The 25,918-nt window shown below is 43.9% G+C and overlaps 1 protein-coding gene across 1 annotated transcript; it reads left to right on the forward strand.

Annotated features, from left to right (window-relative positions):
* The first annotated feature begins 1,503 nt into the window (after nt 1-1,503).
* Nucleotides 1,504-24,681, forward strand: NDUFV2 (NADH:ubiquinone oxidoreductase core subunit V2). The gene is made up of 8 exons (XM_066624044.1): nt 1,504-1,637; nt 7,000-7,065; nt 16,588-16,650; nt 16,740-16,856; nt 17,584-17,752; nt 21,380-21,489; nt 22,201-22,277; nt 24,528-24,681. The coding sequence occupies exons 1-8, from the start codon at nt 1,596-1,598 to the stop codon at nt 24,619-24,621; spliced, it is 738 nt and encodes a 245-aa protein (XP_066480141.1). The 5' UTR covers nt 1,504-1,595; the 3' UTR covers nt 24,622-24,681.
* Nucleotides 24,682-25,918: the final 1,237 nt, after the last annotated feature.

Genomic DNA, 25,918 nt, shown 5'->3' on the forward strand with positions numbered 1-25,918 from the left:
GCAATCCAATCCATACTTACCTGGAAGTAAACCCCATTGACTATAATGGGGCTTACTTATGAGTAGACATACCCAATCCTAGTCTCTAGTTGGGCTCCAGTATAGTATCCAGACTTAAGTTAACTTTAGCCAGTGTAGCTAGACCAGGGTGACCAGATACCAAGGAGGACAGTGCCTTTAACCATTGTATGGAAAAGGGAATTTTGGCACATGAAAGGGTTTAAAAAGTTGAACCTGCCAAAATTCCCTCTTCTGTGCAATGGTTAAAGCTGTAGGCATTCTGATCTCCACTGCATCTGGTCACGCTGATCTAGGCTCATTGTTTAATCATCTGAGCACAAGATTGCACATGTATAGACCAGTGGTTCTCACACATTTAGCACTGGGAGCCACTTTTTAGAATGATAATCTGCCAGGACCCACCAAAAGCTATGTCATGACCGGAAGTGACATCATCAAGCAGGAACATTTTTAACAATCCTAGGCTGCAATCCTACCCACACTTACCCAAGTCCTATTGACTATCATTGTTAAAAGAATACACATGGTAGCATGTTAAAAGTACAGGTCTGTAACATTTCCCCAGATGCAGTTACATCCCATGGTAACATCAAGTCTAATATATTAAAAATAAATATTGAAATGAATGGAGACCCACCTGAAAATTGGCTCGTGACCCACAGTTTGAGAAACACTGGCATAGAGAATTGTCCCAGTGCTTCTTGGCAAATGAAGGCTGCAGTCCTGACACACGGACTGAAATAAGCCCCATGGAATTCTGTAGGATTTATGTCTGGATAACAAAAGTGCCTAAGATCATAATAATTCATAGCATGAAATAAACTTGGCAGCTTTAAAAAAAATCTGCAGTTGCACACATCTGTGGGTACAGTTTGGTATTCACCCACCCCAGCCTGAACATATATTTTGCATTGACTGCATAATGTCCTGGGCAGGTGTGCTTAATAAAATCATGCTAACTGGGCAAGAGCTGCTTTTTCAAGTGATGCTCCTCTTATGTTTAGCAGGGGGAGAGTTACAGCCTAATCCTATCCACACTTTCATGGGAGTAAGCCCCATTGACTCTAATGGGACTTACTTCTGAGTAGAGGTGCATAGAATGGGGCCCTAAAGCTGCAATCCTATCCACACTTTCCTGGGAGTAAGCCCCATTGACTGTAATGGGATTTACTTCTGAGTAGATGTGATCTGCTGGGGCTGTAACTGTCCCTTTTCACCCCAACACAGTGTCTTCTGGAGTGGCTGCTTGCTGGGGTTCTTCTGCATCTCTTTAGATGGCGAGCCCTTTGGAGACAGGGAGCCACTGACTTATTTGACTTTATAAACCGCTTTGTGAACGTTGCTGGTGGAAAAGCGGGGTATAAACACTGATCGTTCGAAGCATCCTTTCCTAGGACTGCTGACCACGCCGAGGGCCGAAGGCTACTACCCGGCCTCGCCTCTTGGGGGCGCGCGCCCACAACCTCTCTGCCAGTCAGCCGGCAGCCTCTTTGTGCGCATGCGTGCGCGGCATCTTGAGCGCAGAGCCTCGAAGCCGCTGCCTGTGGTGGGGAGCGGTGGTGGTAGCCGTCGCCATGTTGCTCTCCGGTCCCCTGCGGGTCGTCCTCGCGCGCTCGGTAAGGAAGGGGGCCAGGAAGCCGTGAGGGCGGCGGGCACCGTTGGAGGGCAGGAGAGCCAAGGGCATGGCGGCCTTCCCCTTCCTGGGAAAGGGAGGAGCTTCGTCCCTGCCCGCTGACAGCCTTGCCGCCCCCGCGGTGGAGCTGCAGACGGGAGGCCGAGGGGAGCAGGGCTGCGCGGGCGGCTGAGAGTCGGGGGGGAGGCTGGGCTTCCCCTGGAGAAGGGCAGAGCTAAGCGGCGCCTTCTCCAGGGAGGCCATTTCGTCCTGAAGCCGGCTTTCCCTACGCAAGCCCCCCCCCGGTGTTGTTGCACGCATTTGCCTGTCACGTGTAACCGCACCGTGAGAATCGAGTGACACGTGACGGCGCCAGACTCAGCCGGAGCCTTCCAGATCTGTAAGAGCCAGGGTGGTGTAGTGTTTGGGGAGGTGGACTTAAACCTGAAAGATCCAGATTTGAATCCCCCCTCAGCCACGAAGCTTCCTGGGTGACCTTGGACCAGTCACTTCTCTCAGCCTCACCTGCCTCACAGGGTTGTTGTGAAGACAAAAGGAGGAGAGCAGCTGTGTACACCACCCTGAGCTCTTTGGAGGAAGGGTGGTATAGAAATGTGAAAATAAATAAGAGGGAAGGAGCTGAGAATGCAGCAAGAGTGGGAGCCTCTGAACCAGTGAATGTCAGCCTTGACAAGGTGCTGCAACTAACAAGACACACCTTGCTGCTGGTGGGGGGCTCACACCCCCATTGGCCCTACTAATAAGTAACTCTCCCCCAAACTCCCACAGCACACCTGCAGGCCATTTGTGGCACACCAGTGTGCCACTGGTTGAAAATGTCTACTCTGACCTCTCTTCCCCCTCTGCTATTTTTCATCTCAAAAACCCCCATGTGCTTGTCTGTGCAGGGATTGCATCTGGTTTTGGAGACTTCCCCCCCCTCCTGGAAACCAGTGGGGATACCTGACTTGCAGCTGTTAATATGGCCCGTGCAGGACTTTAAGTCAGGGGACCCCCCCCATTGTTACGGTTTTGGTCTGCAGACCTTATTTGAACCACACATATCCATGGATTTGATTTAAACTACATCAGTGTTTGTCCTCTTCTGTACCAATTTGCATGGTCCACCTATTTGAAGTACCACTGGAAGTAACTGGCAGTGATGTTATTGCCAGTTACATCTGGGTTGGGAGGCCAGGTGCAATGTTTTAAAAAGGATAAGATTCACTGAGAATAAGTCTGTATCAGCCTTGATAGCTGTACACAGCATCCAAGACCAAAAGCAAAACTGGTCTGCCTCTGAGTAGTGGGGAGTGGAAGCAGGCAAAAAGGGAGAAGTGCTGCCTTATTCTCTGGGGAGCAGACTGCTATAGGAATGGTCCTGAAGAGAAGAAACAGGGTTGGGAAAGGGAGTGGGTTGCTTTGTGCAGTGTACTGTATTCCCATCTGCTTGGCCCTCCTGTGTTGTCATTCGACCTGCCCAGAACTTGTGCTGGTTCAGCTTCTGAAAGGGATAACACATGCTCTAAAAAGCAAGACATTCAGCTTGGGGATACTTCTGAATGCAACCTTCCATCTGGAAGCTAGGTGGCATCTATAGTCAACAGTGCCTTTGCCCAGCTTTGTCTAGTGCAGAGGTGGGCAAACTTTCAACCTTGGGGATCCTGGACCTTTAACAATTGTATAGGAGAGAGAATTTCAGCAGGTGCAGCTTGTCATCTGTGAGATGACAAGCTGCACCTGCTGAAATTCCCTCTTCTATATAATTGTTAAAGGTCCAGGATCCCCAAGGTTGAAAGTTTGCCTAGCCCTGGTCTAGTGTACCAGCTGTGGCCCTTTCTGAAGAACATAGTTCTAACCACTGTTGCCTGTGCCTTGGTCACATCCTGAACTAACTACTACCACATGCTCTAAGCAGGACTACACTTGAAAAGCTTGTGGAAACAACAACTAATGCAGAATTCTGCAGCTGGGTTACAGTCTGGAGCCTCTAGGGTGGGGGTCACATCAGGTCTTTGCTATAAAGTCTGCACTGTCTTTGTTTCCATTTGCAGTTTAAGGTGCTGTTACATTTAAATGCCTTGGTCCTAAGATTGCCTGCTTATTCAGGTATCTATCTGCCCAAAAAGTCAGAAGCTCTGCTTTGTATGTTAGTGGGACTTGGGCCATCTTAGTTGTAGTGCCCACCACTCCTCTAAGTGGGCACCCTGCCTTCCAACCTTTAGGTAGCTCTTATAAAAACTGTCATATTCAGTTATTCTTCACAGGGCTGTTGAGGATTGAGTTGTTTTTCCAGAACGTTCATTTTCATCTTGCTTTTGTGCTGATTCTTGTTTTACAGACTGTTATTGTTTCTGTTCTTGTTTTAATATTGGTGTTAGCTTCTTTAAGTCCTGTGGGCAATACTGTGGTTTATAAGCAGAAAAAACAAAAACATCTTTATCACAGAGCAGCATGAATGTACCCTGGGTAAGCCAATTAACCACAGAATGGGGTGAGAGAGAACTGTTCCATACAAACTGCTTCCTCCTTTCTCCTTTTTCTCCTTCCTCGAGCTGGCAGAGAAGGGAATGTACTGCCACTACCATTTCTGGATTTGGGGAAGTGAGCAAGTAGCTCCCAAAGATGAACACTGATCTTCGGTTTCCATGTTATCCTGTGAACAACAGTCAGCAATGCTAGTATAGTTCCACTGTGCTCTCTCTGTCAATTTACAGCCCAATCCTATCGACACTTTCCTGGGAGCAAGCCCCATTGACTCTAATGGGACTTACTTCTGAGTAGACAAGCATAGGATTGGGCTGTTAGGCTTTTTAATGTTAAATTAAGTGTAGTACTTGTTTCATGTTGTCACTGACCTGTGGTTTTCTCAGGAAATACTTAGAACTTTACTGTTATTTCAGAAAAGTTTCCCACAGAGTATGTTTATGAAGATAATGGTCTCTGGTGTTGGTACATGTATATGTGGAGTTAAACCTAAAGCATACTCCTAAGCACGCTTACTAGGATGCAGGGTCCATGCAAATCAGTTAAGAGCTTGGAAATAAACAAACCACTTCTGTAGCACTGTTTTTAAGCTTTCAAAGTGCTTTCTAGTTTTGATTGCAAATTTGCAAAAGCTCTGTTGAGGCAAGTTATTTCTGTTACAGAAATTAGATCAGGAACTTGTCAAAGATAATGTGGGTGACATACAAATTATTTTTCTTGGGTAGAATAGCACATCTTTAGTTATTTGCTTGTGCTGTGAGAGGGCAGCCTAACAGGCTTGATCCTTTGGTTGAGATTAGTACCATCGTCCTAAATATGTTGTTTGGAGATGAATTATACAGGATGAACTTCTGCATAATGGGGTTTAAAATTAGGATGTTAAATAGTGTGAGATTCAACACAATTCAAAAATTGTTCTGCAGAAGATACGTATTGTATTTGTAGTGGTTAATCTTGTTGCTGCATGGTAGCTTGGGTTCTATGGCTATCAAATGCCATTTTTGGAACCCGTATATTAGTGTTATTCAAACTGTGTGGCACGGCTCTTTAGGGAGGCGCCAGGAACTGAAAGGGGAGGCACTGGATGCCCTCTCACAGCAATACAGTCACACCCCTGGGCAGAATACGAGTCCCCCTTCTGTGCTTTTTTTTAAAGCAGAAGAAATGAGTTGCTCAGCTGTGAGAGTGTCTGTTGCCACCCCACCCTCTTCTCCCTCCACTCGGAGGCTGCTGCTTCTGTGTTTGCTGCATGTTGTTTCCAAAGCTCTTGATTCCAACCCCTATCTGGCAAGTACCGAGCATGCTCAGCTTTCAGTCCTTAACCCTCGATGATCCTTGTTTGGTTGGTTCCTAGTTTGGTTGGTTCCTAGCCTGGGATTGCTTCTCATCAAAGTGAAATCTCTCTTTTCAACCCCCTCCCTCTTCCACTCCCCCCTTTCAATCTCCAAACCTTCCCACTTTCCTCCCCCTCCCCAAATAAAATTGTTCCTATTTTACCAGTCACCAGGGGTCTTAAAGTTATTTCCATGCAATTGGCAAGGGGGGGGGCGGCGGCGGCGGCGGCGGCGGCGCGCAGAGAGAGAGAAGCACACACTTTACTTGGCCAGGAGCAGAAAAAGGGTACTGTTTTTAAAGTGATTTCTTAATCTTGTTGTTTGATTGAAGAGGAAAGGCTGTATTTTTAAAGTGATGAATCTTGCTACTTGAAGGGAATACTTATAAGCCATTGATGAAGTGATTGCCAGCCCAATCCTATTCACTTTCCTGGGAGTAAGCCCCATTGACTCCAATGGGACTTGCTTCTGAGTAGACATGCATAGGCTTGAGCTGTGCATCTCCTAGTATAGGAGACAAATCAGCTTCCTAACCAAACTCTTATCAGCTCTGATATATTTTCATGGTCTGTTTTTGTTTTCCCCACCAGCTGCTGGAAAAATTTAATTTCATTAAATTAATAAAGGGTTCGATCCTATCCAAGGAGAATGGGAGAAATGACTAGTTGGATTGGGCTCCACAGGGGCGGGTGTGTGTAATGTCGGTCAGACTGGTTGTTCACAAAGTTCATTTGATAAAACAATTCTATTGGTATGCTTACAAAGTTTAAAAAAATGAGTCCTCCTGGACCAGACAATCTACCTACTCCAGCATCCTGTCTCCAACAGTGATCAGCAGCTGATCATTTATAAAGCTTGTATATTGCTGTGTATTAATAATATTTTAAGATCTGCATTTAATTAATGATATGATTAATATAATATTATAGTTAATATACAGTATATATTATAATATAATATAATAATATTGTATTTAATATATTTAGTATAGTTCTGGCCACTTCCTGTTTAATGATGTCACTTCCAACCCTCAGGAACATGATGCGGAGCCACTGGCCAGAAATGTTTGAGTACCACTGCCATATACAGTATTGCAGTGTTGTTTCAGTGAAGATAAATATATGTTGTGGCTTCAGTGTTGTAGAAAAGGCACTGAAGGCAGAATATATTGGAAGTCATGCTTTGGCTTTTCTCTGTTGAAGTTCCAAGTGGGAAAGAGGCATTTAGGAGCAGTTCTAATTGATGAAAAGTCAAAGGTTGACTAAGCTCAGAGTGCAATTCTGTGCATGTCTATTCAGAACTATTATAGTAAATGGGGCTTACTCCCAAGTAAGTGTGGATAGAATTGCAGCCTCAGTTCCTTTCTTTATTCTGAGCTTCCTGATGATAACTTTTCCAGGGTTGTATAAGTCTTCCCTGGCAGTAACTATTTCCTATTTTGCTTTCCCAAAGAAATTTAACCTATCTTTTCATCTTTGATGTCTATGCATATGTGGGTGGCAGGGGGAGTTTACCTTCTGTGTTTAACTTAAATATGATTTGTAGGTGAAACAGCTCCGATGCTTTCATAAAACAGCTGTAAACAATGGTGGTGGAGGAGCCTTGTTTGTGGTAAGTAATCTTGTACACAAACTAAATGCAAGTTGAGAAGTGTTTTTTATTAACATTCAATCTTCTAGCTAAAAAAACTTATCCTTCTACATCTTACTGTTTTGCTATATTTGGAAGTGCAGGAGTTGTTGTTTTAGAATGTGGTCTTATTGAAACTTACCTTGAAAAGCATTCTTCATGGATTGTACAGGACAAGAGTTGTATTTTGTTGGATTTGAAGAACTGTGGTGGAAAGTGCTTCACAGTAACTTCTCTATTTGCACACACATTTCCATTTCATCATATTTGGGGCTGAAAAACATTACCCTGTCTACCTGTAAATTGAAAAGCAGCAGGAAATCTGGTTCAAAGGCAGCAATATAGTAGTTACAGCAGTGGTTCTAGAACAGATGGATCATGTCCCACCAGTTTGTGTAAAGGTTCCCTCGTCCCTTTAAGGGGTGGAGGAAGGGGAGAGGCAGGGAAGCAATCCTCAGGATCATGTTCATATGGGGGGTTAGGGGGTGCTTTCACTTACTTTTAAGTAGGTAGGGCTGCTGGAGGTTGCAGAAGGTGTGGGGAGTCCTGCACAGCCCTCCACAGTGATCCCTGAGGCTTGGAATCTTCAGTGAAAGGGGCACTACTTTTACTGAATGTTCCAAGCATTGGAGTGCTGTGTAGGGCTCCGCACACCTCCAGCAACCTCCAGCAGCTCCTACCTACATAAAAGTGGAAAGCACCCCCTTGCCCCCCTTAGCCCCTTCCCCACAAAGACTTACTGAGGGAGTAAAGCTCCCTCAAAGTATGCGAACCACTGAGCTACAGCATTAGCCCTGCTCACCAGAACGAACATAAGAACAGCCCCACTGGATCAGGCCATAGGCCCATCTAGTCCAGCTTCCTGTATCTCACAGCGGTCCACCAAATGCCCCAGGAAGCACACCAGATAACAAGAGACCTCATCCTGGTGCCCTCCCTTTCATCTGGCATTCTGACATAACCCATTTCTAAAATCAGGAGGTTGCGCATACATATCATGGCTTGTACCCCGTAATGGATTTTTCCTCCAGAAACTTGTCCAATCCCCTTTTAAAGGCATCCAGGCTAGACACCATCACCACATCCTGTGGCAAGGAGTTCCACAGACCGACCACACGCTGAGTAAAGAAATATTTTCTCTTGTCTGTTCTAACTCTCCAAACACTCAATTTTAGTGGATGTCCCCTGGTTCTGGTGTTATGTGAGAGTGTAAAGAGCATCTCTCTATCCACTCTGTCCATCCCCTGCATAATTTTGTATGTCTCAGTCATGTCCCCCCTCAGGCGTCTCTTTTCTAGGCTGAAGAGGCCTAAACGCCGTAGCCTTTCCTCATAAGGAAGGTGCCCCAGCCCCGTAATCATCTTAGTCGCTCTCTTTTGCACCTTTTCCATTTCCACTATGTCTTTTTTGAGATGCGGCGACCAGAACTGGACACAATATTCCAGGTGTGGCCTTACCATCGATTTGTACAACGGCATTATAATACTAACCGTTTTGTTCTCAATACCCTTCCTAATGATCCCAAGCATAGAATTGGCCTTCTTCACTGCCACCGCACATTGGGTCGACACTTTCATCGACCTGTCCACCACCACCCCAAGATCTCTCTCCTGATCTGTCACAGACAGCTCAGAACCCATCAGCCTATATCTAAAGTTTTGATTTTTTGCCCCAATGTGCATGACTTTACACTTACTGACATTTTGCTGCCCATTCTGCCAGTCTGGAGAGGTCCTTCTGGAGCTCCTCACAATCACTTCTGGTCTTCACCACTCAGAAAAGTTTGGTGTCGTCTGCAAACTTAGCTACCTCGCTGCTCAATCCTGTCATTTATGAAGAGGTTGAAAAGCACTGATAACGTCAAGTAGTAGGATTCAAGAAACCCGGCCTGTTTTGTGTAATGTTACATTGCATGTTGCTGACCTCTGCCTATTTTAGATAAGACAATCTTGCCAGCCTGTGACACAGATCAATTGCTGCCACAATTAGTAGAAAACAACATGGGGTATCAAGTGTGTTAAGCTCATCCATATCAAAAATTTGTGGAGCATAGATGTTTCTGTGCATAGAATGTTGAGTGCAACTGCTAGCATTGTTATACCTCTTCTACATGTGCTCATATTGTAAGACAGTGGTGTGCAAAGTGCTGACCGCAGCACACCGAAAATGCGTTCCCCAGCACGGCCAGCACTTTGTGTTCTGGAGCGCTGCGTGACTACCAGTCCTGAGATCAGGATGGCATGACACTGTGACCTGTTGCTTATTTGTGGAAACCCGGTTGCAATGTGCACTGGGGCATTGCACCATAGACATGATGGGCCAGAGCGTTGCAATGTTCCGATCTTGGGACTGGCAGTCACAGGGCACTGCGGAACACTCCTGTTCACAGGAGGGACAGGTTTGGCTGAACACCTGATCTGGTCCTCAGGCTGGAGTTTGCCCAGCCATGTTTTAAGACCTAGCTGGACCCTTGGCAACTGCCTCAATACTAGGCAGCAGTTGCTGGTTCCAACTGTTAAGCAGCTGCTTCAGAGTATACAGGTGTGTGTCATCCCCATCTCCCCTATCATGGAGGTTATGTTCCCTGGCCCTCCCCATGAATATGGAAACTACAGATAAAAGGGAACCTGATCAAAAGGTCCAAAAATCCCCCTAGCCTTGGCTAACTGTTCAAATTGGTCATTGAGCCTCAAAACAAAACAGTAGCAGCAGTTCTGTCTGTGACACACCTCAGATCAGGATGTGTCCTGCTTCTGGGTTGAAGACCTCTGTACTAGAAAATAAGAATACAAAATAGGCAATGTTGTACCTCTTAATGGTCTATAAGTGTTCAAGCAGCAGTCACTCCATTCTAAGTCATACTCTGTTTTTCCTGGATCTCACACAGAATTTAGTTGCTTGGATCTTGTCATGTGGCAGGAGCCACTTGTAAGTCTACTCTCAATGAATGTGTCTGAAAACTGTTGCCTCTATTAGTTTCATGATTTGAGAACAAAACACAGAGCAGGCATGATATGTTTTGCATATTTTTTCTGACTCAGATATGAAGGTGGCAGAAATATGTCAAACAGCTCAGTATCCTGTAGCAACCTGAACTGCACATAGTATCAGTTATGCGGTAACAGACAGTGAAGCAAGACACAAATAGTCTGTGCCATACATGTGTTTAATTTGTATTCCATTCTTGCACAGATATTGACACAGAAAATATATGGCATTTACCATAATGCTAGAAAATATTAAACATAAGAACATAAGAACATAAGAACAGCCCCACTGGATCAGGCCATAGGCCCATCTAGTCCAGCTTCCTGTATCTCACAGCGGCCCACCAAATGCCCCAGGGAGCACACCAGATAACAAGAGACCTCATCCTGGTGCTCTCCCCTACATCTGGCATTCTGACTTAACCCATTCCTAAAATCAGGAGGTTGCGCATACACATCATGGCTTGTACCCCATAATGGATTTTTCCTCCAGAAACTCGTCCAATCCCCTTTTAAAGGCGTCTAGGCTAGACGCCAGCACCACATCCTGTGGCAAGGAGTTCCACAGACAGACCACGCGCTGAGTAAAGAAATATTTTCTTTTGTCTGTCCTAACCCGCCCAACACTCAATTTTAGTGGATGTCCCCTGGTTCTGGTATTATGTGAGAGTGTAAAGAGCATCTCCCTATCCACTCTGTCCATCCCCTGCATAATTTTGTATGTCTCAATCATGTCCCCCCTCAAGCGTCTCTTTTCTAGGCTGAAGAGGCCCAAACGCCGTAGCCTTTCCTCATAAGGAAGGTGCCCCAGCCCCGTAATCATCTTAGTCGCTCTCTTTTGCACCTTTTCCATTTCCACTATGTCTTTTTTGAGATGCGGCGACCAGAACTGGACACAATATTCCAGGTGTGGCCTTACCATCGATTTGTACAACGGCATTATAATACTAACCGTTTTGTTCTCAATACCCTTCCTAATGATCCCAAGCATAGAATTGGCCTTCTTCACTGCCACCGCACATTGGGTCGACACTTTCATCGACCTGTCCACCACCACCCCAAGATCTCTCTCCTGATCTGTCACAGACAGCTCAGAACCCATCAGCCTATATCTAAAGTTTTGATTTTTTGCCCCAATGTGCATGACTTTACACTTACTGACATTGAAGCGCATCTGCCATTTTGCTGCCCATTCTGCCAGTCTGGAGAGATCCTTCTGGAGCTCCTCACAATCACTTCTGGTCTTTACCACTCGGAAAAGTTTGGTGTCGTCTGCAAACTTAGCCACTTCACTGCTCAACCCTGTCTCCAGGTCATTTATGAAGAGGTTGAAAAGCACCGGTCCCAGGACAGATCCTTGGGGCACACCGCTTTTCACCTCTCTCCATTGTGAAAACTGCCCATTGACACCCACTCTCTGCTTCCTGGCCTCCAACCAGTTCTCAATCCACGAGAGGACCTGTCCTCTAATTCCCTGACTGTGGAGATTTTTCAGTAGCCTTTGGTGAGGGACCGTGTCAAACGCCTTCTGAAAGTCCAGATATATAATGTCCACGGGTTCTCCCACATCCACATGCCTGTTGACCTTTTCAAAGAATTCTATAAGGTTTGTGAGGCAAGACTTACCCTTACAGAAGCCATGCTGACTCTCCCTCAGCAAGGCCTGTTCGTCTATGTGTTTTGAGATCCTATCTTTGATGAGGCATTCCACCATCTTACCCGGTATGGATGTTAGGCTGACCGGCCTATAGTTTCCCGGGTCCCCCCTCTTTCCCTTTTTAAAAATAGGCGTGACATTTGCTATCCTCCAATCTTCTGGTACCGTGGCCGTTTTGAGGGACAAGTTGCATACCTTAGTCAAGAGATCTGCAACTTCATTCTTCAATTCCTTAATAACCCTTGGGTGTATGCCATCAGGGCCCGGTGACTTATTGATCTTTAATTTATCAATGAGGTCTGAAACATCTTCTCTTTTAACCTCTATCTGACTTAACTCCTCGGTTAGGAGGGGCCGTTCGGGCAGCGGTATCTGCCCGAGGTCTTCTGCCGTGAAGACAGATGCAAAGAACTCATTTAATTTCTCTGCCATCTCTAAGTCTCCTTTTATCTCCCCTTTCCCTCCCTCACCATCCAGAGGGCCAACCGCTTCTCTGGCGGGTTTCCTGCTTCTAACATATTTGAAGAAGCTTTTATTATTCCCCTTGATGTTGCTGGCCATGCGTTCCTCATAGTCTCGCTTGGCCTCCCCTATCACCTTCTTACATTTCTTTTGCCACAGTTTATGTTCCTTTTTATTCTCTTCATTAGGGCAAGACTTCCATTTACGGAAGGAAGCTTCCTTGCCCTTCACAGCCTCTCTAACTTGGCTGGTTAGCCATGCGGGCACTCTCCTGGATTTAGTGGAACCCTTCTTTCTTTGCGGTATACACCTCTGCTGGGCCTCTATTACTGTTGTTTTAAGCAGCCTCCATGCACTCTGGAGAGACTGGACTCTTTTTACCCTCCCTTTCAACCTCCTTCTAACCAGCCTCCTCATTTGAGGGAAGTCCACCCGTCGGAAGTCAAGGGTTTTTGTTAGAGATTTGCCTGGTATTCTTCCCCCAACGTGCACGTCAAAACGGATCGCAGCATGATCACTGTTCCCCAATGGCTCAGTAACGTTTACATCTCTAACCAGGTCCTGCGTACCGCACAAAATTAAATCCAGAGTCACCTGTCCTCTGGTGGGCTCCGTGACTAGCTGATCTAAGCCACAGTCATTTAGCACATCAAGAAATCTGGTTTCCTTATCGTGACCAGAACACAAATTGACCCAGTCAATATGAGGATAATTGAAGTCCCCCATGATTACAACCCTGTCCCTCCTTGTCACCTCCCTGATCTGTTTCCTCATTTCAAGGTCCCCATCAGATTTCTGGTCTGGAGGACGATAGCACGCCCCCAGTATTACATTGCTGCACAAGCCTGGTAATTTAACCCACAGAGATTCTACGGTGGAGTCGGACCCACCTTCAATCTCTACTTTGCTGGATTCTATCCCTTCCTTAACATAAAGGGCCACCCCACCTCCAACACGCCCCTGCCTGTCCCTCCTGTAGAGTTTATAGCCCGGGATTGCGGTATCCCACTGATTCTCCGCATTCCACCAGGTTTCCGTTATGCCCACTATGTCAATATTTTCCCTTGTCACCAGACATTCCAGTTCTCCCACCTTTGCTCGTAGACTTTGGGCATTCGCATAAAAGCATTTATACACGGAATGCCCCAGGATGGGCTGCTTATTCGCTCCTTTGTCCCCCGCATCCTCTCATTGTGCCAAACCGTCTATCACATCCCATCACCCTACCTTTCCCAATTTCTTCTCCTACCCTGCCTTTGTCTTGTTGTTCTCTAACCTCCCCATCCTCATCCCATAGGGATGAGGAGTCCCGAACCGGATGCCCCTCGGCTCCTGTCGGCCTTCCCCCAGGGATCAGTTTAAAAGCTGCTCTGCCACCTTTTTAATGTTATGCGCCAGCAGTCTGGTTCCATTCTGGTTCAAATGGAGCCCGTCCCTCTTGTACAGGCCCCGCTTGTCCCAAAACGTTCCCCAGTGCCTAACGAATCTAAACCCCTCCTCCCTACACCACCGTCTCATCCACGCATTGAGACCCCTGATCTCCGCCTGCCTAGCTGGCCCTGCACGTGGAACAGGTAGCACTTCCGAGAACGCTACCTTTGAGGTCCTGGCTTTCAGCTTCCTGCCTAAAAGCCTAAATTTGGCCTCCAGGACCTCCCAGCTACACTTGCCCACATCGTTGGTGCCGACATGCACCACAGCCGCTACCTCTCCCCCAGCACTGTCTACTAGCCTGTCTAGACGAGAAGTGATGTCCGCAACCTTCGCACCAGGCAGGCAAGTCACCATGCGGTCCTCACATCCGTCGCAAACCCCCCTCTCTATGCTTCTAATAATCGAATCCCCCACTACAAGAAGCCCCCGACCCCCCTCCCGCCGAGGAGTATCCCGAGTGCGCTCGGATACGGGCCCATCCCCTGGAGAAGGGGTCCCCCCTAGGGGATTGTTTCCCTCCTCTCCAGGATGACGTCCTCCAGTCCCGAGACTTCCCACCTGGGCAGCCGAGGAGCTGCACGCCTGAGGTTGGGACGAAGCCTGATCGTCCCCGGAAGTCTCCCCACGGTCCTCCTCTGGCTGCCTGCGCTTCTCCAGGTCGGCCACCAAGGCTTCAAGGGAGCGGACGCAGTATGGAAACAGTATGGAGGATTATGCAAATGGCAATGATTACTTGCCCCTCTGTACAGTACACATTTTCTCCCTCATTTTTGGTGTTTCATTCTTGCCTTTTCTTCATAAAAATGAAGAACTCATGGCAGCTAACAATAATGGGGGTGGACCTAGCTGGAGTTCAATGGCTGACGAATTAGCTGGCTGAATTTACCATCTAATCTTGAACTATCATGAATGCTTCGTGCTTAATTGAAAATATAAACTGAATCTGGAGTTACTTTTGATGCATAGAAGATGCCCTTGCTTTGATGAGATAGCTAGCTCTGGAACCCTGATTAATTTTCTGTGGGCGCAGGCCACTGAATAATATACTTGGTGTATTCTGTAGCAAAAACCATCTGTTAAGATATATACTGTAAATCTATATTGAAAGATCTGCTAGCCACGAACATTCCAACACTTAGGTTTTCCTTCCTTCAACTGGAAGCAAAAGATGAATTCCATTTGGTATATCTTTTTGGATTCAGTACCTGATTTCCAATAGAAACATTCTTGGTACAAATGGTCAAGTTGTGGTGTTTAGTGAAGCTTCAGGATATTGGCCAGGAAGCTTGATGCATGTGGGACATAATTCTATTCAGAGGAACCTAGACGGGAGTTATTAAACTGAATTCTGGCTGACCCTATGGAGATTCTGCTCTTTAGTTGGCAAGTAGATACAAGATGTTGCTTTTAGGTAGCACTTAACTAAATTAATCTTAAAGAATATACACACATCCCCTGTATCCATGGTGATATGTTCTCCACCCCACCCCTTGTGGATATGGAAACCACAGATAAAAGGGAACCCTACAAAAAGATTCAAAAAAACCCCATGGTCCCTCCCCCCATTGCTCAAATTACTTATCTGCTGGTGTTTGCAGCCCTCCTGGATCTTGCTGGCACTTTGCCGACTACGAAATGAAAGCAAGAAACACAGGCACTTACAGGAAGAGAGGTAGAGAAAAAGAACTTGACACTAACAGCCCAAACCTATCCACACTTTCCTGGGAGTAAACCCTATTGACTCAAATGGGACTTACTTCTGAGTAGACATGCATAGGATTGGGCTGTGCATCTTTGAACTTTGATACATGTTAGCATTCTTTTCAGTCCTCTCCCTTGCCTGTACTTCCTGCTTTCATTTTTGAATTTCAGATAATTGGATCTGTGGATATGGGAGACGCCTGTACAGGTTGTAACTTGTTATACACTGGGGTTCTGGAATCCCCAAGTGGACAAAAAAAAATCTGTGGATATCATGTAAGTGTAAAAATAGTTTTAAAGGCCCACTTTCTGGTTTCTTGCTCCTCCATTGTTGGCCCAGAATGTATCCGTACAGACATTGTATTTCGTTGAGCCATTAGATGGGGTGAATAATGGAATTAAATTAGATTCCATTAGATCCCATTATTCACCCCATCTAGTGGCTAAATGCAGTATATAGTATCTATACCAGTCCATTCTGAGGCAACAATGGAGGAGCAAGAAATTCAGAAGTGGGTCTTTAAAGCTATCTTTAACTCTGAGAAGCTTACAGCCAGTGCTGTTTAACAGCACAAAGGTAGAAAATTTGATTTTGGTGCTTTTTTTCCTTGTTACAAGGTATTTAAAGGTGGACCCTGCTATCAGTGGATGCCAAATCAGTGGATACTGATGTCCCACCTGTATAGCTTAAATCAGGGGTGTGTGTGTGTGTGTGTGTGTGTGTAAGGATACTTAGAGCTTATACTTTTGGAATAATATTTTTAAGTAGAGATTAGGAATGACTATTATAAGGTCACGCTGGAAGTTAGTTTAACTTTTCTTCCTAGTCCACACCACCTGCCTCAGTGCTCAGTCTTGCAGTTCCAGGTTGCAATCTTGCATGCAACTACTACAGCAAAATGTTCTGGATTTCAGTTGAATTTATGCTTATAATTATTATGGAGAATTGTAGCCATTGTTCTTAACAGTTCACTGAGGTCTTTAATAGCTTTATTTAATGAGCTGCAAGTTGAGACTGTTTAAACTGTAGGGAGCAGTATTTCATTTCCACCATGTCATCTGAAACAGGCTAACCAGATGCAGAGGGTTTCAAATCTGTAACAGCTGAGTAGAAGACGGATCTTTCCAAGTGCATTTACCATACTTACGTGACAAGTTGTAACTATCCAGGTTGCTGCAACTACTAGAAGTAACAAACATCTGAAATGAGTGGTGTTCTGGTATGGCTTGAAAATATGTACTTCTGTTTTATCTTTCATATAGCACAGAGATACAGCTGAAAATAATCCAAGCACCCCATTCGATTTTACACCTGAAAACTATAAGGTATGTCATGATGGATTAAAAAAGACAAAACAACCCAGATTCTGACAGCTCACTGAAACGTTAGGCTCTTTATTTGCTTTCTTTAACAGAGAATAGAGGCAATAGTAAACAACTTCCCAGAGGGACACAAATCTGCTGCTGTGATGCCAGTGCTGGATCTAGCCCAAAGACAACATGGATGGTTACCTATATCGGCTATGAATAAGGTATTTTAGTGTTCTTGTTTGAAAACGGTTTTTTGCTATCAAATTTTACTGCTGTTGCAAAAACATTCTACTTTCTTTAACAGGTTATTAATATGATTTAGATACGGTGCAAAACTATATGAAACATGTAACACTAACACTAGTAGTCCTTTTCATTTATTAAAACCAAAAAGATTAAAAAGTTATATTCTGAATTTTTAAATTAAGTTGTATAATGAATATTTTTAAATGGGCCTCTGAATAGAAGTATCTCCTCTTTTTCCCACTATGTGGACAGTGTCCTAGAGCTGCAGAAGTGTAGGAGTGGTAGGAGGCTTCCTAGTCCACAAAAAAATGTTTTAGTTCTTAAATTGAGCACTTGAGATTTCTTAATGCCCACCAGTGTGATTGTGTAACTAATGATCTGTAAGATTTAATATTGAAGGTTATTTTATAACACAAATCCTTGAAAGGGATTGTATTGGCATGTTATGCATGGCAGCACCCACAACTCTTGAGTAGTACTGCATTCTATGAAAAGTTCTGGATTAAGCCATTTCTGCCCCGTGTTATACATATGCAACAGGGACCAAATGAGTACACTTTTGGGCTGGGCAAAAGTGGATTGAGATAAGAATTCAGATCATAGTTGGTATTGTAATCGCTTTTGAAGTTATAGGTATCTGTTCAAACTACTTATGGTATTTAATGCCCTGAAAGGATAAAATCATCTTCTCATGTGTTATAGGTTGCTGAGGTTCTACAGATGCCTCCCATGAGAGTCTATGAAGTAGCAACCTTTTATACAATGTATAATCGTAAACCTGTTGGAAAATACCATATTCAGATCTGCACCACTACACCTTGTATGCTGCAAGACTCTGATAGCATATTGGAAGCCATTCAGAAAAAGCTTGGTATGATACCAAACATGTTTTTTCCTGTAATGCACTAATTTTTATTTACTGTAATGTCTTTCTCATTTAACCCAATGTATATTGTAATGCAGTAATTTATTTGATTTGGTGAAGCCTCAGGAAATGATTGGTTGAGCTATTCTACCAATTACCAATTATTCTACCAACCCCTGCTAATTGGGTAAGAGGCACTTTTTCAAGTGGGTGCTCCTTTTTTTAGCAGGGGGAGAGTAACTGGCCCACCTCACCCCAGCACTGTCTGTTTTAGTGGCTGTCTGCTGGTATTCATTTTGCATCTTTTTAGATTGTGAGTCCTTTTGGGACAGGGAGCCATTTAGTTATTTGATTTTTCTCTGTAAACCGCTTTGTGAACATTTAGTTGAAAAGCGGTATATAAATACTGTTGTTGTTGTTGTTGTTGTTCTAATGTCAGTGAAAAGTGAGCCAGCTGGATGTTGAGCTATCGGTGGCTGGGACTGGCGTCTGTAAGGTATTTTATAAAACAAAATGGGAGGGGTGCTCACAATCACACAGTCCTAGAAAATCAAGTGGTAGTGGTTTGAAAGGCCAGTATGCCAAGTTAGGAAATGAAAGTTGCAATTTGAGCAAGAATATGCCCACAGAAATGAAAAATTAGAGAGCTGCATATTATAACCAGGTGCTACATTAATTCCATATTTGTCTGAAATAATCCACCAGATTGTTGTAAGGCTTTAAGGTTTTAATGTGCACGTACAATAATCTTAACACAGAAGAGAGAACACCCAAGAAAAGAAGCAGGGCTCTGCACCCGAGTATAAAACATGAGAATTAAAAAACAAACACTACTATAGTATATAATCAAGAAGCATGTTTAAAAAGTTGCATTGGAATAGCCTTTTTTGGCAATTTAAAAGCTTGAAACTTAATAAGAAATTGAGTTCCAACTTGTTCCATTCTCAAGTGTGAGGCATGACTCCTTGATAGGAAGTTTACAGTGAATTTGATAGGTTTCCAAAACTTTAAATTTAGACTGTTATTTTCTGTGCTACAGCTATGTAGTTTGCTTCTTTGGTACTCAAATCCAAACTGTGTTCAGGTAAAGCAAGCCAATCTCTAGTGTGCACTGAGTAAATGTACTCAAAATTGGTATTTAAAAAATGAATGTGAAAGTTGTATAACTTAAATCTGTTTTGCTCTGAGCATGTGTTAAACACTACCTGGATTTTGCACCAATTTTGGAATCATAGTGAAAGCAGAGGAGTAGGCCTGCTTGAGGAAAATAATATTCATCACTATAAAAGTTTGCATGCACAAAAATTGGAAATATTTTCTTTATATGTAAGAAGTCCACATTAAAGCTAGTAAATGTACACTCTTTTTCTGGTCACTAGTCTATTTTGAATAGTAGTTTTACTATATTTAAGAAGCAAGTTCCATATGACTTGGAGAACTAGAAAATGCAGAAATACTTGAAATAGCCATGTGAGTCATTCAGAGTGTCCATAAAATAAACAAGAGCAGAGCATGCTAGGCACTCAAGGGGTCAGGTTGCCACGTATGAGCAAGTTGGCTGGGGCACACACAAGGCTTTTGGGGGGAAGCAAAATTTGCTAGCTGCATCAGGCAGCATTTTGGCTAGGACTGGGCCTGAGCAATGCCACTGTCATTCAGGTACTTGCACAGTGTAGCAGTTCCTACATTCATGGCAAATATTGTAACCTCTGAGGTCCTTCGGACTATCTTTAGAGATTCAGTTCTTCAGTATAGTTCAGATTTGTAAATGGTCTTAAAACTGAGGTAGTTGTCAGACGTACCATGGTCAAGATCAAACAGTGTGGATATTGTAAGAGAAGCTGGATTCCACAATCTGAATCAGCAGCCAGGACTGTGCATGTGTTATTTAGCAACTCCAGATGCTCAGTTGGGTTGGTATTTGCATGTACCAGTCTGCATTCAGCATGTCATCTGTGAGATGACAAGCTGCACTTGCTGAAATTTCCTCTTCTATACAGTTGTTAAAGATCCAGGATCCCTAAAGTTGAAAGTTTGCCCACCCTTGAGCTAGAGTTATATGCATAGAACCTGCTTCCATGTGCATATTCCCTCAGTTCAGGGGTTCCTAAACTGTGAGCTGTGGCTCTTCAGGGAGCCTCCTGGAATCCTCATGAGAATCCTAACAAGAGTTACCCTTTACCAGTGGTATTCAAACTGGAGCGTCGCCCCAGTCTGAGGGCCCTGACCTCTGCCCCCTTAAGCGCTCAGGGGGCTACAGGGACTGGGATGCACTCACCAATCACTGCAGCAGCTGTCCTAGGGTGTGGGGAGGCCTGCGAGAGTGCCTGCAGGGCTCCCCAGGCTTCTAAATGTGAAAGTGGAGCAATCGCGCTCCACCTCTGCAAAACCAGGAGCGCGATTGCTCCACTTTCACTTTTAGAAGCCAGGGGAGCCCTGCAGACGCTCACGCAGGGCTCCCTGCACCCCAGGATGGCTGCTGCAGGGACTGGTGAGTACATCCCAGTCCCTGCAGCCCCGAGTGATGCGATCCTGGCAATTGCATCACTGCCTTGCCCCTGCTGCCTGCCTCCCCTCCTCTCTCCTGCAAGGACTTACTGCGGTTTCCAAACTCCTGGAGAGTTTGAAAACCGCAACCCTATACAGTATATAGGATTGCAGCCCTAATCGAGAGCCACCAGCCAAAAACATTTGGGAACCACTGCCTTCGCTAGATTGGGGCAAATAGCTAGGAAATTTGTTGCTGTATAATAGTTTTGTATAGCACTTTGTGTGCTCAATGTAATCCTTACAACAACCCTGTAAAATAGGTATTATTTTCATATGGCATCTAGGGAGCTAAGGCTGCAATCCTACACACTTACTGGGGAGTAAGCCCCATTAAATACAAAGTGCTATACAAAATTATTATTTCTGAATTGATACACATAAGATTGCACTGTATGAGAGAGTGCTTGCCTAAGGCTACCTATAAGTTCCTGGCAGAGGTGAGGTTCAACTCAGAGAAGTTTAAGGCAGTGTTTCTCAAACTGGGTTGGAACCACTAGGTGGGTTGTGAACCAATTTCAGGTGGGTCCCCGTTCATTTCAATATTTTATTTTTAATATATTAGATTTGATGCTACCATAGTATGTGACTGCATTTGGGGAAATGTTACAGACCTGTACTTTTAACAAGCTACTATGTATATTCTTATAACAGTGATAGTAAATGGGACATATTCCTGAGTGAGTGTTGGTAGGATTACAGCCTAGGATTGTTAAAAAATTCTTCCTGCTTGATGATGTCATTTCCAGTATGACACCACTTCTGGTGGGTCCTGACAGTTCTAAAAAGTGGATCCTTGTGCTAAATGTGTGAGAACCACTGGTCTAAGGTGTAACTCAGGGCACATTCCCTTACCTTGAGGAGGCCTGGAGGAACCAACATTCCCTTACCTTGAGGAGGCCTCCATGACTGCCACCCAACTGCAGGATGCAGCACACACACCACTGGCACAGCTGTGCCAGCGCAGTGAAGTTGGTTAGGATTTGGGCCTCATTCTTTTATTCACTATTTTACACCAGCTTTTTATGGTGTTATATTGCTTTGATTTCTCATAAACCACAAACATACTCATCTCTCTTCTCTCAGGTATAAAAGTCGGGGAAACAACACCTGATAAACTGTTCACACTGACTGAAGTGGAATGCTTGGGTGCCTGTGTAAATGCACCAATGGTACAAATAAATGATAATTATTATGTAAGTGTGACAGTAATACACCACTATTCTTTGGGGATTAAGTTTAACGTACTCTTATTTTAGAACTAGAAAACAGGAGTATGAAATAACTTTGCTAAACATTTGCTCAAGGATAAATCTCTCACCATTTATAGACTTGTTTGGGAACTGGTCGACTATGAAGTTGAATATTTGTAGTGCTTGTGTAAATAGTATATCAGTGCTAAACAATAAAACCCAACTTGCATAGTAGTGATAATTATGGGATTTACTAGGAATTCTATGAGATGGGGAAAATCTGCATCCCTTCAAAACTATAATTTTAACGATGATTACAGATTTTGACATATCAGTGTAAATATTACTTATTGTCATATTTTTATACTGCCTTTCCTCCATGGAGCTCAGGGTGGTGTACATAGTTCCTCCCCTCCTTTTGTATTCACAACAATCCGGTGAGGCTGTGAGATAGTGACACCCCAGAAAGCTTCATGGCTGAGCAGGGATTTGAACCTGGATCACCCAAGCCTTAAGTCTAACTCCCAAACCATCTTGGATCTTATATTACTATGTTATAGGGTGTCTGCAAGCTAAACTTCAATTCCACAGCTGTGGTATAAGACGACAGGATTTTAGACACTCTTAATCTTTTTTTAAGATCTTGTGAAGAATAGTCTTATTGGCTACATAAATTCTTTGTATAATACTGTGTTTTCTTGTTTCATATTACAGGAAGATCTGGCAACAAAAGACATTGAAGACATAATTGATGAACTAAAAGCTGGAAAAGTTCCAAAACCTGGCCCAAGGTTTGTATTGTGTGTGTTTGTAAAATACAGTATAGATAATGTTATGGAAGAGTGGGACAAAACTAATGCTGAACTAAGCAATCTAACATTGCATGATGTGATACTTGGCTTTTCAAGCTCCAAATGTTCCTATCTTGATGTTCAAATGCTAAGATAAAAGTAAATCTATATCTAGAAAAGCAGAAGTGGCAGGAAGCTTGGGAAAGGATTGCTCCTGATGTTTGAAGGATTCCTTTTTCACATACCATGCTGTTACTGAAGGTCCCCCACTGCTCACAAATGTAGTGGAGCTGCAGTAGTGAGGAGTTAGGAATGTCCCCTTCCACAGGCTTCCTTCTATTTTGTGTTCTTTGGATATAACCTTATTAATATAAACTTTTTTTCCTGTGACTCTTCGGTTTTTGTGCCATGGTGACATTGAGTGCCAGCTTAGAGCCAGTGTTAAACTGCCAAGAGAATGAGAAAGGTGGATGTGTGTAAATGTTTAAACATCATTGGATAAAGCATGAACCCCTGCTAATTGGGTAAGAGGCACCCATTTTTCAAGTGGGTGCTCCTTTTTTTAGCAGGGGGAGAGTAACTGGCCCACCTCACCCCAGCACTGTCTGTTTTAGTGGCTGTCTGCTGGTATTCTTTTTGCATCTTTTTAGATTGTGAGTCCTTTTGGGACAGGGAGCCATTTAGTTATTTGATTTTTCTCTGTAAACAGCTTTGTGAACATTTAGTTGAAAAGCGGTATATAAATACTGTTGTTGTTATTATTATTATTATTTACCGAATAAGATTTGCTTTTCATATACAGACAGTATGTCACTTAACGATGGGGGATACATTCTGAGGAACATGTCACTAGGCAATTTTGTAGTTGTGTGAACCTATGTGTAGTTGTGTGAATGTAGGGCAATCTGGTAGTCTATTGTTCCTAGGCTACAAACTTGCATTATAATCTTATGGGACTGCCATTGTATATGCAGTCTGTCATTCACCAGAACATCAGTATGCGGAGCATACCTGTATTGGAAAACAGATTCCATGTAGCTGGATGTGGACTAAGATTTATTTTGCAGGCTAAAACGCATACAGGTGAACATCACTAAGTGACGTTCTGACCAGCGATAGGTCGCATATGCCACAGTCCATCCCCATCGATCCTCAAGAGCTGAGGGGAGCTATGCTTTTCTGAGTTGCACAGAGGCAGTGCATATGGTGTGTGGTCTCTGCGAGGCTGAGAATGGCTGAAAAATTGCAACTTCTGGTTTCCTCAAGAAACTGGAAGTGACGTTTTTCGCCTTATAAGGCATTCTGAGGCCTGGAGGGGTTCCCTGGGCCTCAGCATGCTTATAAGACGAAAAAGTCACATTTTCCGGGGCCATTTTGAGCCTCACAGAGGCTGCATGCCGATATGCGTGGTCTCTGTGGGACTCAGAAGAGCTCCCCTCAGCTCCAGAGGTTTTGAACAGCTGATGTTGTTTAAAGTCAGCATCACTTGATGACTGTGGTGACGCACACCTGTAGTTTATTTCAAATGTATACCCATCTAGGGCTTCCAGAGCAGCTAAGCTGCGGAAATGTATGTGGAAATCAAATAAAAATACCTTTAGTTACTATATTGGATTCACGGATTTGGGACTACAGATGGAGCCTGCTTATCAATGGATTTTGCAAAGCACAGCTCCAGTTCCTCTTAGAGGGCTTGTGGGGCCAAAAATAATGGATTTTCTTATTCGCAATTTTCAGTATCCGCAGGGGGTCTGAGAATGGATCCCCCATGGATACCAAGGCCCCTCTTGTAATTTAACTGAAATGACAAAAGAATTTATTATTATTATTTTTATTAATTTATACCCCGCCTTTTTGGCCAACAGAATGTGACTCAAATTTCATTTTTTGGGAAGCAGTTTCTCTTAGAATCTTACCAAGTTACATGGTGACTTAGCAGAAGTTTTGCAGTAGCTTATGTATTTTGGAATATCCAGCTTGAACCAGTAAAATACACTAATCCACACTGTTAGCCATACTGATACAGATCTTATGCATTGGCTTCAAATATGCATGGCTAAGTTTGCAGACAACAGTATACATTTGGCAGTTTGACTGATTTACAATGTACTAGCTGGTGCATATTTTCACAAAGATGCTTTTCTATTTAAAAGAAACTCAGACCAAGGATGAGTCAGACTTCAGTTCATATTTGAAGATTGGTGCAGTACTGAGTAATGCTTAGCAGTTAATTGTTCTCTTCCTTTTCAGGAGTGGGCGCTTCTCTTGTGAGCCAGCTGGTGGTCTGACATCTCTGACGGAACCCCCCAAAGGGCCTGGATTTGGAGTTCGGTCAGATCTTTAAGACTTCTTGTACTAATTATTGAAAAAATTGCTTGAGAAATAAAACCGAAACTGTTGATAACCGAAGGAGTATTCAGTTGTGAACATATACGTTAAGTTTTTCTTTAGGACAGTTAACTGACAGTTCAAGTACTGGAGACATGTTACTGAATTGAAGAAAAAAAAATCTGTTTTATTATCATTGAATGATTTATTGTTAGACAATAAAAAACAATCCAAAACTTGCCCATATCTACTGTAGATACGGGCAAGTAATGTAACTTTTCCACTTAAATAATTACAGGATGCAACCAAAAAAACCCTTTTGATAAGAGTGCAAGTTTTTAAAACCAGAGAAGAGAGAGAAGACATGGGGAAAATGGTTGGTTGGCAACCTTCAGTCTCGAAAGACTATGGCATAAGCCTACAGCACCCAGTATTCCCAGGCGGTCTCCCATCCAAGTACTAACCAGGCCTGACCCTGCTTAGCTTCCGAGATCAGGCAAGATCGGAAACACCAACATTAACTGGCTTTAACTTACTGCCCCCTCCCCTCCCCAATTCTGTTCACATGTACAGGTTAGGATACTCACTGATTTGCTAAAGATTATATTTCTGACTTCAGACCAGGAACCCATAAGTCTTATGGGTAAGTCATCAGGCTGTGAAGAACAGATACACAAGAAACCAAAATTCTGCACCAGACAGTATGATAAGCTAAACAGGCACTGTAAATAGCAACAGACTTCTTCCCCAAACTCAGGATGGATCCTAACACACCTGTGTTTATATGTATCTAAACATACAGGCATCCCCCATTAAATCCACAGATCTGGTTATCTGCTGTTCCCCACGGCCCATTACACCTTCGTTTACGTTGATTACATTCTCCCAAAGTGATAAGGTGTCCTACTTGAACTAAGGCTATAAACAGAAAGCTTCTAGCCAAATGAGCAAGCAAGCAGCCTACAACAGAGACTAAGAGCCCAATCCTATGCATGTCTACTCAGAAGTAAGTCCCATTAGCGTCAATGGGGCTTACTCCCAGGAAAGTGTGGATAGGATTGGGCTATAAGGCTGCAATCCTAACCTCACTTTCCTGGGAGTAAGTCCCATTGAACACAATAGGACTTACTTCTGAGTAGACCTGGCTAGGATTGTGCCCTAAGAGTAACAAGCAGCAGGACATGAATGCTCTTACCCCAGACTGGCAATGAAAGAAACGTGTGTTGGTTTCATGTGTTAAAAACTGGTCACCTGTGTTTAATAAAGTGGCCCAGGTTAACCAAGTAAAGTCTGGTGTCTTCATGGGGGTGTGT

The sequence above is a fragment of the Tiliqua scincoides genome, chromosome 4 (assembly GCF_035046505.1).
Source record: "Tiliqua scincoides isolate rTilSci1 chromosome 4, rTilSci1.hap2, whole genome shotgun sequence".
In the NCBI taxonomy this organism is placed as follows: domain Eukaryota; kingdom Metazoa; phylum Chordata; class Lepidosauria; order Squamata; family Scincidae; genus Tiliqua; species Tiliqua scincoides.

What these genes read in the sequence shown, in the direction of transcription:
- NDUFV2 (XM_066624044.1), top strand. Translation starts at nt 1,596, where the DNA reads ATGTTGCTCTCCGGTCCCCTGCGGGTCGTCCTCGCGCGCTCG. An exon ending in AGCCATTCAGAAAAAGCTTG is followed by an intron (nt 17,753 to 21,379) that starts GTATGATACCAA and finishes CTCTTCTCTCAG; the next exon opens with GTATAAAAGTCGGGGAAACA. An exon ending in AAATAAATGATAATTATTAT is followed by an intron (nt 21,490 to 22,200) that starts GTAAGTGTGACA and finishes TTCATATTACAG; the next exon opens with GAAGATCTGGCAACAAAAGA.